This window comes from Moschus berezovskii, chromosome 5 (assembly GCF_049115385.1).
Source record: "Moschus berezovskii isolate FMDL1 chromosome 5, NW_MosBer_1.0, whole genome shotgun sequence".
NCBI classification, from domain to species: domain Eukaryota; kingdom Metazoa; phylum Chordata; class Mammalia; order Artiodactyla; family Moschidae; genus Moschus; species Moschus berezovskii.
In genome coordinates this window covers 17190414-17209312 of record NC_142464.1, presented here as the reverse complement: position 1 = coordinate 17209312, position 18899 = coordinate 17190414, and the positions used below count along the sequence as shown (strand labels likewise).

The following is an 18899-nucleotide window of genomic DNA, read 5'->3' as shown; positions in this document are numbered from 1 at the left end:
ATAATACAGGAGTGGGTTTCTTCCAGACCCACAGATTGAACCCACTTGAGCCAGTATCTCTTGCTAGACAACTGCATATATATTTTACTACATTCAAGTATAAGAGCCAACACTGAGATTATATCTTACATTTAATTGTTATCATCAACACATGGATCTTAACAAATCTGTGCTTTTCTTGATTGACCTTTATTAAGGGAATTAAATAATTTCGAGATGTAGTCTAATTTCTCTCTAGTATTTACCATCTACTCTTGAAATGTGGTGCTGGAGAAGACTCTTGAGAGTCCCTTGGACTGCAAGGAGATCCAACCAGTCCATTCTAAAGGAGATCAGTCCTGGGTGTTCACTGGAAGGACTGATGCTAAAGCTGAAACTCCAATACTTTGGCCACCTCATGCGACAAGTTGACTCACTGGAAAAGACTCTGATGCTGGGAAGGATTGGGGGCAGGAGGAGAAGGGGACGACAGAGAATGAGATGGCTGGATGGCATCACCGACTCGATGGACATGAGTTTGAGTGAACTGAACTCCGGGAGTTGGTGATGGACAGAAAGGCCTGGCGTGCTGTGATTCATGGGGTCTCAAAGAGTCGGACACGACTAAGCAACTGAAGTGAACTGAACTTGTGAGAAGGTTGAAACAAAATGAAACATATATGTGAAAGGTCTGATGTTATTGTGTAAAGCATAAATAGGATACTTACTGGGTTTAAAAGGATTGTAAGGAAAAGTTCACCTCCTCTGATACTTTTATCCAATTCTTGGGGGCCTCCTGGATACTCTTTGTAGAAAATAGTGTGTGTGAATAATCCACAGGTCTGTCGAGGGAGGACCTGAGGAAAAAGAAAAAGCAGCATATTGACATGACCTAACTAAAAGTTCCATTGCTGTGTCATGACTTCAGAGTCTGCATATTATCATTCCTATTGGAGGTTCCCAGTGGATAAAGCCAAAATCTTACTGTAATCAAGAGTTAATGCTGGTGTGATTATGCAAATATTAAGAGAGTTGCCCAATCAAAGTCATAGGACATATATGTTACAACATTTTCATTTATGCCTATAAATTTTACCTACCAGCTGAGTTATAGTACAGAATTGGTTAAAAAAAAATCTTCTTAGGGTTAATTTAATTCAAATACAGAGATTCTCCAAGGTTACATTTTTCATGGTATTAGACCGTTTTTTTCCCTTGATCCTGAAATACAGTTTACATGTACTTACATCTCAGAGTCCTCAGGCTCTGAGATTCAAAACAATGAGTTTTCATCAGCCTCACCACTCTGTTTTGTTTTCACTACTCTGAATTAAAATTTTAATCTCAGTAGTAGTCAAATTATCTAATGATTGCTTCTGGCATGTCTTGTGGTTAATTCTGTTGTAATTCAGAATGCTCAACAGAGAAAGTAAACAGCTAATTTTATTCCAAAAACTTTTTATTGAATAATAAACTACTTATAATCTAATGGGGTTGAGGACATGTATTCAATTGCCCAGAATAACTATTTATTCTTTGCTTAATTTTCATAACAGCTTTTATTAAAACCAAGGTAAATGAAAATACATAGTGCTGACTTAAAGGCATGTTTCTATTTAATAATATGTCAAATGGTCACACTACTCAATTAAGGAAAAACTGCTTTCACTCTGATCTGCATTTATATCAGGGTAAAACTTTTAATATCTCCTGGATTTTTATGGACATCAATACCTTTGGTTGCATTTTCAATAGATCCATTAAATCTGAGGCTTCTTTAGGTCCTCTAGTACCAATTTACAATAAAAAATTAAAGTTTTATGATTAATGAATGTTAAGTATTATCTCTGTTAACATGTGTGCTATTACTTTTTCTTTGGTTTTAGATACTTATTGGGTAGAAAGATAGATAGGCAGATGATTCTACAGTTGTAAACCTTTCCTATGATCTTGGCAACGAGTGATGAAAACATGACCTAAGGCACTGGATGTGGGGATGGATGTTTTAAGATGAGCTATTTTATCACAAAGCAAAACAAGACAATTTTTTTCATTCTCATGAATAATTATAAATTCCCATCTGATATACTTTTGGTTGTATTTTCATTTTTTCATCCTTCCATCAAATTATTACTTTTCAGTTAATATATTTGAAAATAAAATATATACCTTCATTTTTATAATATGCTAGGAAGAAAACAATGAAAAACTGCTATCCTAAGATATTCTTCAGTGTCTGAAACTGAAAATAAACTGAGTGGATAAATTCAGCTCTTGGATACTATTTGTTAGATTCTGTCTGTTGATAGTGTGGTGATTTGAAAGGTGTTTTCTTGATTTATGAACCTATATTTTGCCTAGAAAACTCTAAATAGAACCAGCCAAACAAATGGACCTGGAGAAACTCCCCAGAAGTATAAAGTCCCTAGACAAATCCAGAAGCTGCAGGGGATGACCTACATGAAACCTGCTTCCAACATATTGAGCTTGTCTTGAATTTGCCAAAACGACCCCGCAGCTTAAGAAGCAAGTCTATAGCCAAGCAGTGTATTAATGTGTGACCATCATGGTGTGCAAGGGACTTATGATACTCATGTGAAAGAGTTTTTGGAAGTTAGATTTTGTCTTCATTCCACATGTAGGAACTGAGAGCCTTCAATACACACAACAATACATGCTCACCATGATGCTATTGTGAATGAAGCCCTTTCGGTATCGTGCAGGTTTCAAATGTGGATACTCTTCAGTGCTGGTGACCTGAATACCCCAGACCTTCTTCCAAGCTGCATACAGCTGAATATGAACTGGGTAGACCCCTGAGTGATGTGGTGCTACCGCGTAGCCCATGTTGATAGGTATTCCGTGTTCCTAAAAGAAAGCCAGAATAACATCATATGCCATGTGGTCAATTGAATTCAATTAAAATCATTTCCACAAATACATATTTAGGAGACATTGAATTCTATGCTAAGGATGAAATACATAAAAACTAATAGGATGGTGCTTTTGTCCTTCAGTAACGTCTATGGGGTCACACAGAGTCGGACACGACTGAAGTGACTTAGCAGCAGCAGCAGCAACAACTCATGATCTTATGATAGAGTAAATTCGTTGGACATGTTGCTCAGTCATGTCCGACTATTTGCAAACCCATAAACTGTAGCCTGCCGAATTTCTCTCTCCATGGAATTTTCCAGGCAAGAATATTGGAGTAGGTTGCCATTTCCTACTCCAGCGGATCTTCCTGACCCAAAGACTGAAATTGCATCTCCTGAATTAGCAGATGGGTTCTTTGTCATCTGGGAAGCTAAGATTAATTCTGAATTTTGAATACAGAAAGTTTGGGAGGAAGATAGGAAGAGGACATGGCCCTTCCTCAGAAAAGAACAACAACAGCAAAATGGCACAGGTGTAAGTTGCCCGACCATGAGATGGAATAGCGCAGTGTAGGGTGTGTGTGTCTATGATGTTGAAGATAACCAAAGAGGTAAGTACATCCAATAACGTGGTGAGCTTTTACTGTTAACATCAGGGACTGGGAATCAATGTATTTGAATGGCATAAACAAGGAAGCTCTGTGATCATGGAGGGTCATGACTGCTCTGTGTCTTAGGGAGCAGGATACAGTGACAGCACGCTAAGATGAACTAGAAATGAGGAAGTGAATCAAGCCTGTGCACTACAAGCTATTGCGATGGTACAGTTTAGAGGGAACGTGAGGACCAAACCTAGATTGTTAGGTTAAAAGTCTACGAAAAAATGCTGTATGAGAGTCAATGATGTTTTGGATACAGTGGGTAAAGGAAAAGTGAAGATTGATTTTGGATCTTAGCAGCTCAATTTATTTTTATAAAACCTACTGTTTACTATGAGATGTTTGTCTTGGGTAAACAGTGAACTCTAAAGGAAAAGAAGGATAAACTTAAAACAATAATATGAGAAAATTGTAGAAGAATGGTATTATATTGTAAACTGCATGATATTGACCTGTAGTCTTCTAATTTCTGCTTCTTATTTGTCCCTTTAAATGCTTATCTTCTTCATAAAGATGCCTTGAAGGATTGAATCTCTTCAATTGAGGTTATAAATGACAATATTCAGTAATAGATGAAGGCTGACTGAATCAAAAAACAGAACACAAAAAAAGTGTTGACTTAACAATCGCCACATATATTTTCTATTATATGATATACAGAGCAGGGAAAGAATTCAGTCCGGCATAATAAGCAAGTAGTGAATGGATCACGTATCTACCTAAGTAGAAGATAGGCCCCAAAGATTTTGCAAGTCTTCTTTATTCTTCCTTTCACAGTCTGACCCTCACTGGATAGCCAGACTCACTTCTCTTTCACTAGGAGTATATGTTTTCTAACATCTATTACAATAAGTGACTCCATAGAAAAACTGAATTATGAAATCAATGCTGTAAAATGAGCTGGAATCTTTGGCTAGGTACTGGGGAAAATTCACTTCTTTGTGTATGCAGAAGAAAAATACTTCTTCCAGGAGCTTATGTTTTCAATATAAAGTAAGGTTGGCAAAGTCTGGTTATAAAACTACTTGGAAACTACCAGAGGAAAAGGTAACTACTTTTATGCTGACACTCACTGGGGAACATGTACTGAGAAAAGCCTTAGATCTCTCTGGTTAGTTCCATGTTGCTCAGTGAATGGTCCCAAAGCCTTCTGAGGATCAGTATCATGTAGCAATCAAAATGTGAATGCACTGGGTATGATATACAGATAAACTTTCTCATAAGAGAAGTCTAAGATCAAGTGTGTTCAAGTCTCTTTGTTTGGTAAATACGATTTGTGTGACTGGTGCTGAGAGAAGTAGTTCTGATTTACAAAAAAAGGGGATGACAACCTGTTATATTCTTCTTATTCTTTCAAGTGATTCATATGAAGTTTTGTATTAGTCTTGTTCCATGATTAGAAGAATAACAAAGTCAACAGCGCATGAATTCTAACATCTTTACCAATCACTTTGTTTGTTCTCATTTTTATCACTTCTAGTAGCACAACTGGTAAAGAATCCCCCTGCAATGCAGGAGACCCTGGTTCAATTCCTGTGTCAGGAAGATCTGATGGAGAAGGGATAGGCTACCCACTCCAGTATTCTTGGGCTTTCTTTGTGGGTCAGCTGGTAAAGAATCTGCCCACAATGCGGGAGACCTGGATTCGATCCCTGGGTTGAGAAGTTACCCTGGAGAAGGGAAAGGCTACTCACTCCAGTATTCTTCCCTGGAGAATTCCATGGACTGTATAGTCCATGCGGTCGCAAAGAGTCAGACACAACTGAGCAACTTTCACTTTCACTTCAATACTTTATTCCAAATTTTGGGCTCAGAACACTAGATAAGTATGTGAATCTTCTAGAAGCGAAGAGATAGAAAATAAAATCATGAAAGAATTGAAATATTAAACAGGTGTATCTCTTCAGAAAAAGAAAAAAAAAAAGACATTTCACTTTTGACAGGTAGTAAAACAAATTGTAGAACTTTCATGAAAAAAACCAGAAGGTAAAAAGCAATTGATTTGGTGAGTAGGAAGGAAGGGACAGTAAAAGGATTTTATTATATCTATTGATTTCTGGGGGCTTAATGTTCTACTGCTCATAAAGTCATCTTATCACACTGACAACTGGAGCTCAATCAAAATAGTAAATCACACTAGATAATTATGAGTTTATACTTTTTCCATCTAAATGATAAAACAAAATGAAAAGTAATTCCCTAGTAACTCTTTTTTCTATTATCAAGGGGCTTGCTATAGAAACCTTCATTTTTTACTGTCTAGAGCTTAAAACATACTTCACAGTGACTTGGTCAACTAAAAAGTGAACTAAATATATTTTCACAAGATCACAAAAATTAAAAAAATTTGAAAGATTTTCTAATGTGAATATAGGAAACATTTGAGATTACAAAATTAGAAATACAAATGACAGAGTAAATTATTTTATTATTTATTAAAATAATGTCTTTTAAAAGATCTAGGAGTTCTATGATATCATAATATGACATGGCATCACAAATAATGATGGGGAGCTTAACTTGATCTAATTTTCCATTTATGCTAAATTCCCAGTTGACTTGAAAATGAGATAATGTGGTAATTTATAGATCATTAAAAAAAAGGGTCATCAGTTTTCAAAACTAGAATAAAATAAAATATATTTAGCACCAAACACCTAACAGTAATAGACATGATCTCATTTAATTTTTCATTAGTCCTTCCTACTGATCATATCTGCTTGTAACTGCTTAGTATCTGATATTTATGAAGTTTTTTTACGTTCATGTCTAGCATTATCCTTATAATTACCCTGTAAGGTAGCCTGGATGTTATTATCACATATGGAAACTGAGGCTCAGGGAAGGCAATTAACTTGCTCATGTTTACAAATGTCAGAGCTAGAATTGTACCCAAGGCCTCTAAATTCATTGTTTCTGCTTTTCTACTCAGTGACTACTACTGTGACCCTCTCTACCCACTCCCAGGTAATGACTAGAAGCACTTTACTGACAATAGGGAACTGATTTTAATATAAATATATTTTTGAATCAGAACTCCTACCACTAGTTTTACTTGGAAGGGCTATAAAGCAAAATTACACACTTCCCAAACTCTGCAGCTACCGTTTTTGATGCAAACAAGTTTCAACCAACTAGAAGTACTTAGAAAAGATGTCAGAAGGCAGTAGGTGGGCAGATGCTAAAGCCTGGCAGCTCCTGGCTCCTGTTGCTGGTATGGAAGATCCTTTCTGAAGCAGAATTTGGTGCCCATTTGCAGGGGAGCAGTGAAGACTTAATACTTCTGTCAGAGCTCCAGTAACAACTTCAGAAATGATTGCTCCCCTAGGGAACCAGTTCTGTCTGGCTTTGCAAGTCCCGGAGGAGGAGTACAGCCTAGAATCTGCTCTATCAGCCTTTCCAAAGTTTTGGAAGCACTTGAATCTTGAATCACTGAATAAAAACTCTCTTTGTTTAAAAAAACTCCAAATGGCTTCTGCTTCTGTCATGGAAATCTGACTGATACAGGTGGTCTTTCCCGTTTCTAATAAATATAAAAGGTTTAAGGGGTTCAGGTGAGATGTCAGTGGCTTGAATTCTAGGAAAACCGAGGAGAGAGTTTGCTAAAGTACTGCATGATTTATCTTTAAGAAAATTCATTAATACATGAGAAACACTTATTTGTCTAGCTGGTTACTGTCATATATGACTATTAAATCCTGGGCTTCCCTGGTGGCTCAGTGGTAAAGAATCAGCCTGCCAAGGCAGGAGGTGCAAGTCTGGTCCCTGGGTCAGGAAGATCCCCTAGAGGAGGGCATGGCAACCTACTCTAGTACTCTTGCATGGGAAATCTCATAGACAGAGGAGCCTGGTGGGCTATAGCCCATGGGGTCTCAAAAGAATCAGATATGACTTAGCAATTGAACAACAAAAACATTAAATCTTATGTTGATCAGCCAGTGATTAGTGTATAGAGAAAATAACTAGGAGACTAGTCTTGAGGCAGGAGATAGATGGGCCCCAGGCTGAACAGTTTCTCCCCTGCGGACAAAATCTCCAAAATAGCAGAAACTCTATAAAAGCAGGATGCTGGAGGAGACTGGGCCCTGCCCAGATAAGAGATAAAAGACCACATAATCCTCATTCTTGAAGTCAAGGAGACCTCCTGGATTACACATGTGCGGAAAGGCTCCAGAGAGGTAAAAAAGGGAGGGAGTATCATCTCATGATAAGTGATGTCAACTACCCATATGCCTCTTCATTAGAATCCATCTTGGTTAAGACATGAGTAACACACACATGGGAGGTTCCTGAGATATACCAAATATAGACTCAGAACCAGGCAAATCAAAATGATTGACCAAAGGAAACCTGGAAGAAATGCCCCATAAAAGTGATTCAAACCACCACAAGGGTGTGACTCGGTCTCTGAGCCTGCCTCTGTGCCTGTACTTTCTTCATTCTAATAAGCACTTTACTTGTTTCAGTACTTTCAGTGTTTGTGGGAATTCTTTTCTGCAAAGCTGATGACTCAGGGCTGTGTCACTGGACTGTGGCTAGATGCCCTCACCACCTAAACCTGACCTTAATGTTTGGCCAGAACTGACACCCTGAGTTATACCACTGCAGGCTAAGGCCACCAGACTGACCGACATGCAATCAGTCTTTAAATAATAAATATCACATGCCAACTCCATGGTGAAACTATAGTATAACAAGAGAAGGTGAATAGATTGCATTGAAATAACATTGCTTTAATGTATTCATGTTGATGACTTGCAGATCTGCAGGCACAGCACAAGAGCTGGAAAGAACAATTTTGTGGTCAATCACTGGTAGGTACTTTTTAGAAGACCTGGCACACCATAGAGAGTCAGAGGAGAAAAGGAGAAAAACGGGAGTTGGGAGATCTGGACTCATGGACATACCAGAGACCTTCCCTAGATCGATCACAATAGCTGAAGAGAAACCTGAACAATAGATGGAGGTCCTGATACAGAGAGGAGAAGAGTCAGACAAAAGGCATTTTTCCCTATCATTATGAAATCATGCCTAACACAGTTAGGATGGTTTAATATGCCCACTCCTTGCAGCATGCTTGCTTTATAAATATTTTTTTAAAGAAAATAGCAAATAAAATTTTATATTCATCATAGATATTTAATAAATGAATATAAAAGAAAAATAAATGAAATGATGATTGCATAAACAAATATACTTGTAAAGCATGAATGAATACACTCATAGTAAAGAGACAATGCATTTAACAGTATCCTTTCGAACGTAAATTATTGATTTGTCCACCTAATTACACAACTTCTAGGGAGTGACACTAGTGTCAAAGAAAACAGATCTCATTATCTATTTTTCCTTTTAATAAGGACTTGGAATCACATTGTCAACTTTGAGAATGATTCTAGGATCATTGATTTTTGCACTATGTTTTGGGTACTGAAACTGTCTTCTGTTTTCATAAGTGATAAAAGCAATGACTGTGTGACCCTGAAAATTGGCTGGGTCAGTCGTGACACTTTTTGGAGCGAAGCCTAGTAAATGGTGACAAATCTCTGGAGAGCTCTGTGTTACAAATGGATTTTTCTTTTGAAAAAGAAATAGCACAGCAATGGCATTGCTTCTATACTGTGAAATTTCCAATTCTAAGTGAGCTATTTTGGGCAATTGAGACACATCTCTTTAGTATTCTTGACCTGCTAAAGATCTACTTAGCTGCTTAAAGATGACTAACAGGAAAACTAAGTACGTCTTCATTCACACTGTATAAAATGTAGTTGATTAGGCACTTTCACTGTTAACTTTTTGTGCTCAGCATTCCCACTTTATTGCTAATTATTCAACATATATTTATTATTTATTATTATGGATTATGAGCCATTGTAGTTACAGAGGATATAGCAATGAACAAATAGAAATCTCTGTCAGCAGGAAGCTTATATTTCAGTGGGGTAAGAACAAGATCATAAACAAGTTGGTAAACTATATTAGGGCTTTCAAGGTGGTGTTAGGGTATAGGTGCTGCCTGCCAATGCAAGATACATAAGAGATGTGGGTTCAATCCCTGGGTTGGGAAGATCCCTTATGGGAAGGCATGGCAAGCCACTCCAGTATTCTCCACCCATGGACAGAGGAGTCTGGCAGGCTACAGTTCATAGGGTTGCAAAGAGTTGGACATGATTGAAGCAACTTAGTTCGCACAGAGCATATTATATTAGAAGGAGCTAAGAGCTTCCCTGGTGGCTCAAATGGTAAAGAGTCCGCCTGCATGCGGGAGACCTGGGTTCAATCTCTGGGTTGGGAAGATGCCCTGGAGGAGGGCATGGCAACCCACGCCAGTATTCTTGCCTGGAGAATCCCATGGACAGAGGAGTCTGGCAGGCTACAGTACATAGCACCGCTAAGAGTCAGACAAAACTGAGCAGTGAAGCACAAGAGCTGTGGAGATAAGACAAAGCAGAGAAAAGAAGAGGAATCAAAAGGTACGGGTGGCAACATTATAATAACTAGATTATTCATTGAGGGTCTCATGGAGAAGGTAATATTTTGAGTCCAGGTCTAAAGTTGTGAGAGATTAAGCCATGCAGATAACTTGGGGAAGATCATTCCAGACAGAGGGGACAGTACATACATACATTGCTCTGAGTTGAAAGCCCATCAGGTATTTTCTGAGGAAGAATAAGAACTCAATTGTGTTTGGAACAGCATGAGCAAAGGGGTAGAGTAGCAAGAGATGATGTCAAGAGGCCTCATTGCTGCAAGTAGCCTTGTCAGTTCTTTACTAAACAACTGCAGGGGACACCATTCACATTGAATATGCTTTTGCTGAAGCTGTATGACACAGTATCACTGACAAGAAGGAATGGGTGCAGAGCATTTAGGTCCTTAATATGCCACAATAAGGATGGTGATGTTTATTTACCTTGAATAAGAGGAGGAGTGACTGGGAATTTTTGAGAAGATAGATAATCTAGACTATCATTAAAAACAAAATTCTTCTGGCTGCTATGTTGAGAGTCGACAGAAAGGAAGTAAGGAGAAAAGTAGGAGCCAGATAGTAGGTTTGTATAAATCTAAGTGAGAGATATATTTTTGGGCTCCAAAATGACTGCAGATGCTGATTGCAGCCATGAAATTAAAAGACGCTTATGCCTTGGAAGGAAAGTTATGACCAACCTTGATAGTATATTAAAAAGCAGAGACATTACTTTGCCAACAAAGGTCCGTCTAGTCAAGGCTATGGTTTTTCCTGTGGTCATGTATGGATGTGAGAGTTGGACTGTGAAGAAAGCTGATCGCCGAAGAATTGATGCTTTTGAACTGTGGTGCTGGAGTAGACTCTTGAGAGTCCCTTGGACTGCAAGGAGATCCAACCAGTCCATTCTAAAGGAGATCAATCCTGGGTGTTCTGAAACTGCAATACTTTGGCCACCTCATGCGACGAGTTGACTCTCTGGAAAAGACTCTGATGCTGGGAAAGGTTGGGGGCGGGAGGAGAAGGGGACGACAGAGAATGAGATGGCTGGATGGCATCACCGACTCTGTGGACATGAGTTTGAGTGAACTCCGGGAGTTGGTGATGGACAGGGAGGCCTGGCGTGCTGTGATTCATGGGTTTGCAGAGAGTCAGACATGACTGAGCGACTGAACTGAACTGAACTGAACTGAAGTGAGAGATAAGGATAGCGTGGAATGGGTTGGGGACAATGTAACTGGTGAGAAGTAATTTGTATTCTGGATATATTGTGAAAGTGAAGCCATGGAAATTATGATAGATTAAATGTGAAACATGAGAGAAGGTGCTCAGCTAGAAGGATGGAATTCCCACCAAGTAAGACTGCAAAGTTTAAGAATCGAACAGGTTAGGGGGAGAAAGACAGGACACATGTTTGGGATTAGACATTCAACTGGATGTACCAGGCAGGAAGTCAGTCAAATAAATACGTCTAGTGTTTAGAGTTCAGCCGGAGACCTAAATTTGGTGGGGTATCAACATATAGATTTTATTTAAAGTTATAAAACTCATTAAGATCACCAACAGAATGAGGATGCAGAGAGAAGAGGAGGCCTAAGGATAAATCTTTGGGACAGAGTATGGACCAAAGATATTAAGAAGATACAGAAACAGAAGATATTAAGAAGAGGTGGCAAGAATACATAGAAGAACTGTACAAAAAAGATCTTCATGACAAAGATAATCACGATGGCGTGATCACTCACCTGGAACCAGACATCTTGGAATGTGAAGTCAAGTGGGCCTTAGAGAGCATCACTACGAACAAAGCTAGTGGAGGTGATGGAATTCCAGTTGAGCTATTTCAAATCCTGAAAGATGATGCTGTGAAAGTGCTGCATTCAATATGCCAGCAAATTTGGAAAACTCAGCAGTGGCCAAAGGACTGGAAAAGGTCAGTCTTCATCCCAATCCCAAAGAAAGGGAATGCCAAAGAATGCTCAAACTACCGCACAATTGCACTCATCTCACAGGCTAGTAAATTCATGCTCAAAATTCTCCAAGCCAGGCTTCAGCAATATGTGAACCGTGAACTTCCAGATGTTCAAGCAGGTTTTAGAAAAGGCAGAGGCACCAGAGATCAAATTGCCAACATCCGCTGGATCATGGAGAAAGCAAGAAAGTTCCAGAAAAACATCTATTTCTGCTTCATTGACTATGCCAAAGCCTTTGACTGTGTGGATCACAATAAAATGTGGAACATTCTGAAAGATGGGAACACCAGACCACCTGACCTGCCTCTTGAGAAACCTGTATGCAGGTCAGGAAGCAACAGTTAGAAGTGGACATGGAACAACAGACTGGTTCCGAATAGCAAAAAGGAGTACGTCAAGGTTGTATATTGTCACCCTGCTTATTTAACTTCTATGCAGAGTACATCATGAGGAACGCTGGGCAGGAAGAAGCACAAGCTGGAATCAAGATTGCTGGGAGAAATATCAATAACCTCAGATATGCAGATGACACCACCCTTATGGCAGAAAGTGAAGAGGAACTCAAAGGCCTCGATGAAAGTGAAAGAGGAGAGTGAAAAGGTTGGCTTGAAGCTCAACATTCAGAAAACGAAGATCATGGCATCTGGTCCCATCACTTCATGGGAAATAGATGGGGAAACAGTGGAAACAGTGTCAGACTTTATTTTTGGGGGCTCCAAAATCACTGCAGATGCTGATTGCAGCCAGGAAATTAAAAGACGTTTACTCCTTGGAAGGAAAATTATGACCAGTCTAGATAGCATATTAAAAAGCAGAGACATTACTTTGCCAACCAAGGTCCGTCTAGTCAAGGCTATGGTTTTTCCAGTGGTCATGTATGGATGTGAGAGTTGGACTGTGAAGAAAGCTGAGCGCTGAAGAATTGATGCTTTTCACCTGTGGTGTTGGAGAAGACTCTTGAGAGTCCCTTGGACTGCAAGGAGATCCAACCAGTCCATTCTAAAGGAGATCAATCCTAGGTGTTCATTGGAAGGACTGATGCTAAAGATGAAACTTCAATTCTTTGGCCACCTCATGCGACGAGTTGACTTGCTGGGAATTGATGCTGGGAGGGATTGGGGGCAGGAGGAGAATGGGTTGACAGAGAATGAGATGGCTGGATGGCGTCACCGACTCTGTGGACATGAATTTGAGTGAACTCCGGAAGTTGGTGATGGACAGGGAGGCCTGGCGTGCTCGATTCATGGGGTGCCAAAGAGTCGGACACGGCTGAGCGGCTGAACTGAACATCAAGAAAGCAGAGAAAACAGAACAGATCCAGGAAATACAGTCAGAATGACTACTGCAAGTGAAATGGGAGGGACACCAGGAATTTACAGTGAGAACTAAGAACTGCCCATTGCATTTAATACTCAGTGCCATTTAAGGAACCCGAAAAGAGAAGACCTGATGGAGTGGTGAAGAGCAAGCAAGCCAGAATGGATTAAAGATAGAATAAAGGAGCTGAAATGGCAACAGTAAGTATAGAAAAGATTTTAAGAAGTTTTGCTAAAATGAAGGGTCAAGAAATGGTACTGGAGTTGGAGGGAGAAATGACATAAGCACAGGAATTTGTGAGGATGAGAAAAATAACTGCATGTTTATAGAAAGGTAAATGCTTTAGAAAAGTGGGAATTGCCTGTTATGTGTATATATATATATATACATACACACACATATAATACACATATACAATTATATTACATTTATGTATATATATTTATATGTATATAATGTGTACATCACCCTCAAGACCCTGGGAGGAAGGTAGTGATAATCCAGTTGCAGAGAAGTTTGCTGCTGCTGCTGCTAAGTCACTTCAGTCGTGTCTGACTCTGTGTGACCCCATAGACGGCAGCCCACCAGGCTCCCCCGTCCCTGGGATTCTCCAGGCAAGAACACTGGAGTGGGTTGCCATTTCCTCCTCCGCAGCTGGTGTGGGTCTTACCCGGGATGAGAGGCCAGAGCCTGCACTCCTGGTCACAAAGGCCCCATGTAGGGGCATGGGGTTTGGCTGTTCCTGAAGCCCGGGGTCCCCAGGGCTGTGTGGGCAGTTGAGCAGCTGGGCCCAGTGGATTTAGTGCTTGGTGTCCATGGAGTGATCATCTTCCAGAAGGCTCATTGAGGCAGTCGGCCGTGACCTGTGTATAGGTGTCCTCCCGGCAGAAGCCAGCCTCCAGCAGGGTGTCCACCTGCGTCTCCTTGAATTCGGTAGTGATGTTTGAGTACCTAGACTTCACCAGCTTCCCTGGGAGTGAGGTTGCAGTAGGGCGAGGATGCTCCTGTCTTCAGCAGGCAGAAGCATGGTCCATAAACAGAACAGGTGTGTGTTCCAGGTCCCCTGAGATGGTGGGTACGTGTTTCATGGGACCCCATCAAAGTGACTATCTGGCAGGGTAGGTGCCACCTCTGCCCACTGGTTTTTCAAGGTAAGCACCTTTGTGGGGCGGCCACTGGGCCCCGTCCAGGAGCCAGGAAGATGCTGGAAGATGCTGTGCCTGCCCTCAACGATGCAGCGGCATGCATGCCAGTAGGGAACTCCCAGGGCTGGGTGATTGACTCACTCGGGATCTGCAGGTCTGACACATCACAGGCCACAGGCACCGCCCACCACGCGGGGATGAGCTCCCGTCGGCTGAAATGTGGGGGGTCGTAGCAGAGGCTCTTGAATGGATGGCTGGATCGAGTGCCCCACAAGCTCCCGATGCCACGCCACAGTGTATATTTAGGTCACTGTTAACACAGTTTATGGTAATAAGTGATATATCTATATATTCAAAAAAACTGTACTAAATTATCACCACCAGAGTCACTAGCTTTGAAGACTATTACAATCTTTACGTTTGTTCTCTGTCCAGACAGGTTCCCATGTTGCAAATGAAAATCAAACCTATATTTCCATTTTGCTATCCTCACATTGAAGTAGTAGCTGTAGTAATGGGGCCAAGTAGAATTCTCTTTCAACTGATTGATATATCTTTTTTCGGTGAAATAAGAAGCTCATCAGTTGAGAGTGAGGATGGGGCAAGATGTGTATATTTTACAGAAAGAGAAGGTATGAAAGAGTGGTCCAGGGGAGTAAGATTGTGCACAAAGTCGCTATTTAACTTCTGAGCAGCCCTGAGGATCCACGTGAGGTCTGCAGGCCTCATACAGCAAGAACTATTAAGTATTAGTCTCAGCCACATTCACTTTCAGGGGTACCGGTATGGACTAGGTAGAAATTTGGGTTTAAACTGAGTTGAGACTTTGCAAGGGAGTTTGACTAACCAAGAAGTGTAAAGGAGTTCAGGGAGGATTCAAGGGAATGTTTATGGTGATTGATTATTGAGCAAAGCTGAATAAAGAGGAAAGCAAAGACTTGTGAAGGGTTAGGAGCAGCAAAGACGTCTTATCAGGTTATCTCCAGAAATGCCAGGACTGCCTTTTAGTACCTTTCTATTAGTTAGTGTCTCTGTTGCATGGCAAGATCTAGTTCTAGAAGTAACTTAGTGACAAGAGAAATGATACTGGGTATTAAATATTTAGAACACAGAATGGTGCTTTTAACCTGGAAGAAATAACACTGGAGAGTCTTTGTAAATGTGTTGAGTGATATGGAAACAACAATAGCATTATCCATCCCATTATGATATCATTCCACAGGTACTATAAGCAGAAATGAAAAAAAGAAAGTACTCAAAATAATTCTGTCTAATGCAAGTCACAGAATTTTCACATGTTCATTTATAATTTTATCTCAAGTAAATAATACAACTAATTTATCTTGCTATATATATCTATTCTTAGCACCTCAAGTATCTATGCACAGCATGTATTAAATAAGAAAATTGGGGTGGATCCTGCTCCTCCTGGGCAATCCTGTTTCCACAAAAACTGGGTAACCCCAAGCTGCCACAAGTACTGGGAAAGCACCTCTAGTCATCCTTGGACTTTGTTTCTTATTCAGAGGAGTGCCTGCTTCTCGTTTCACTGCTCCCCCTGAAATGCTCTGCAGCAGGAAGGCCTACATCAGACATCAGACGTGCTACTGCACATCTTAAATTTGGTCCTTCTCAGCTATGCTCTTGCTCTGTGTGAGAATGAGAAGGAGGGGATATAAATCCTGATTGAGATGCCGAATTCTCTAGAGTCCTTCTGGTCCCTGATGTGGAACAGCTGGTTAGTTTTGCTTATTGGACTGGCAACTATTGAGAGATCAAGCCCCGAGCCTTTGGAGTGGGAGCACTGACTCCAACACCCTAGACTACCAGAGAATTAACCCCAGGGAGTATCAAATAATGAGAATTCACACAAAAGAATCACTTGAATACAAGACCCAGTGTCACCCAACCTCCAGTAGCACCCTGTGTAGGACACCTCATCCAAACAACAAACAAAACAAAAATACAAACCCAATCATCAGCAGACAGGATTACCACCTCACTCAGCCTTGCCATCAGAGGAAAAGCAAACAAACAAGCAAACAAAAACTCAGCACAAATCTCACCCTATAAGCAGCTTACACAAACCACTGGACCAAACTTAGGAGGGCAAAAGCCAAAAGGAAGAAATAATTCAACCTTGAAGTCTGGGAAAAGGAGAACTCAACCACAATAAGTTAAAAAAATAATGAAAAGGCAGAGAAATACTGCATAAATAAAGGAACAAGCTAGAAACACAGAAATCCAAATAAATGAAGAGGAAATAGGCAAATTACCTGGAAAAGAATTCAGAATAATGATAGAAAGGATGATCAAAAACCTTGAAAACAAAATGGAGAAAATGAAAAAAATCAATTAACAAAGACCTAGAAAAAGAGAATAAATATATAGAGACAAACAGCACAATTACTGAAATTAAAAATACTATAGAAGGAATCAATAGCAGAATATCTAAGCAGAAGAACAAATCAGTGAGCTGGAAGATAAAATGGTGGAAATAACTTCTGAAGAACAGAAAAAAAAAAAAGAATGAAAAGAACTGAGGATAGTCTCAGAGACCTCTGGGACAATATCAAACACACCAATATTCGAATTATAGGGGTCCCAGAAGAAGAAGAGAAAAAGAAAGGGTATGAGAAAATTTTTGAAGAGATTATAGATGAACATTTTCCCAACATGGAAAAGGAAATAGTCAATGATGTCCAAGAAGCACAAAGAGTCCCATACAGGATAAACCCAAGGAGAAACATGCTAAGACACATACTAATCAAACTAACCAAGACTAAACACAAAGAAAGAATATTAAAAGCAGCCAGGGAGAAGCAACAAGTAATATAGAAGGGAAACCCCATACACTTAACAGCTGATCTTTAGCAGAAACTCTGCAGACCAGAAGGGAACAGCAGGATATATTTAAAGTACTAAAAGGGAAAAATCTACAACCAAGATTACTGTACCCATCAAGGATCTCATTCAAAATTGATGGAGAAATAAAAAGCTTTTCAGAAAATCAAAAGTTAAGAGACTTCAGTACCACCAAACCAGTTTTACAACAAATGTTAAAGGGATCTATATAGTCAAGAAATACAAGAGAAGAAAACGATCTACAAAATCAACACCGAACAATTAAGAAAATGACAATAGGAACATATATATCAATAATTATTTTAAAAGTAAATGGATTAAAGCTCCAACCAAAAGAACAGACTAGCTGAATGGATACAAAAACAAGACCTATATATATGCTGTCTATAAGAAACCCAATTCAGACCTCAAGACACATATAGACTGAAAGTGAGAGGTTGGAAAAATATATTCCATGCAAAAGAAAAGAAAGCTTAAGTAACAATCTTCAAATCAAACAAAATAGATTTTAAAGAAGATTACAACAGATAAAGAAGGACACTACATAATGATCAAGGGATCAATCCAAGAGGAAGATATAACAATTGTAAATATCTATTCAAAATCACTGCAGATGGTGACTGCAGCCATGAGATTAAAAGACTCTTGATCCTTGGAAGAAAAGTTATGACCAACCTAGGCAGTATATTAAAAAGCAGAGACATTACTTTTCAAAAAAGATCTGTCTAGTCAAAGCTATGGTTTTTTCCAGTAGTCATGTTTGGATGTGAGAGTTGGACTATAAAGAAAGCTGAGCGCTGAAGAATTGATGCTTTTGAACTGTGGTGTTGGTGAAGACTCTTGAGAGTCCCTTGGACTGCAAAGAGATTCAACCAGTCCATCCTAAATGTAATCAGTTCTGAATATTCATTGGAAGGACTGATGCTGATGCTGAAACTCCAATACTTTGGCCACCTGATGCGAAGAACTGACTTGTTTGAAAAGACCCTGATGTTTGGAAAGATTGAAGGCTGGAGAAGGGGATGACAGAGCATGAGATGGTTGGATGGCATCAACGACTCAATGGACATGAGTTTGAGCAGGCTCTGGGAGTTGATGATGGACAGGGAGGCCTAGCATGCTGCAGTCCATGGGATTGCAGAGGGTCAGATGCGACTGAGTGACTGAACTGAACTGATGCACCCAATATAGGAGCACCTTAATAGATAAGACAAACACTGACAGACATAAAAGGAGAAATTGACAGTAACACAATAATAGTAGGAGGCTTTCACACCCCACTCACACCAATGGACATATCATCAAAACAGAAAATTAATAAGGAAACAGAAGTCTTAAATGATACATTAGATGAGATGGATCTCATTGATATCTTGAGGACATTCCATTCAAATGCAGAGAGTGCATCTTCTCAAGTGCACATGGGACATTCTCCAGGATAGACCACATCTTGGGTCACAAATGAAATCTCAGTAAATTTAAGAAAATTGAAATCATATCAAGCATCTACTCTGACTACAATGCTATAAAATTAGATATCAATTACAAGGAAAAAACCATAAGAAAAACAAAAGCATGGAGATTAAACAACATGTTTCTAAATAACCAACAGGTTACTG

At 39.7% G+C, this 18899-nt stretch overlaps 1 protein-coding gene across 1 annotated transcript in view; it reads right to left on the bottom strand.

Moving 5' to 3' along the window:
• The window catches only part of LOC129561763 (N-heparan sulfate sulfotransferase 4), a 287072-nt gene that overhangs the window by 107603 nt on the left and 160570 nt on the right, over positions 1-18899 (bottom strand). Inside the window, exons 4-5 of the mRNA XM_055434497.2 lie at positions 2662-2847; positions 708-836 (exon numbers count right to left, since the gene is read on the bottom strand). Of these exons, the coding sequence (XP_055290472.1) occupies positions 708-836; positions 2662-2847 (315 nt within the window). The remainder of the gene's footprint in view (positions 1-707; positions 837-2661; positions 2848-18899) is intronic.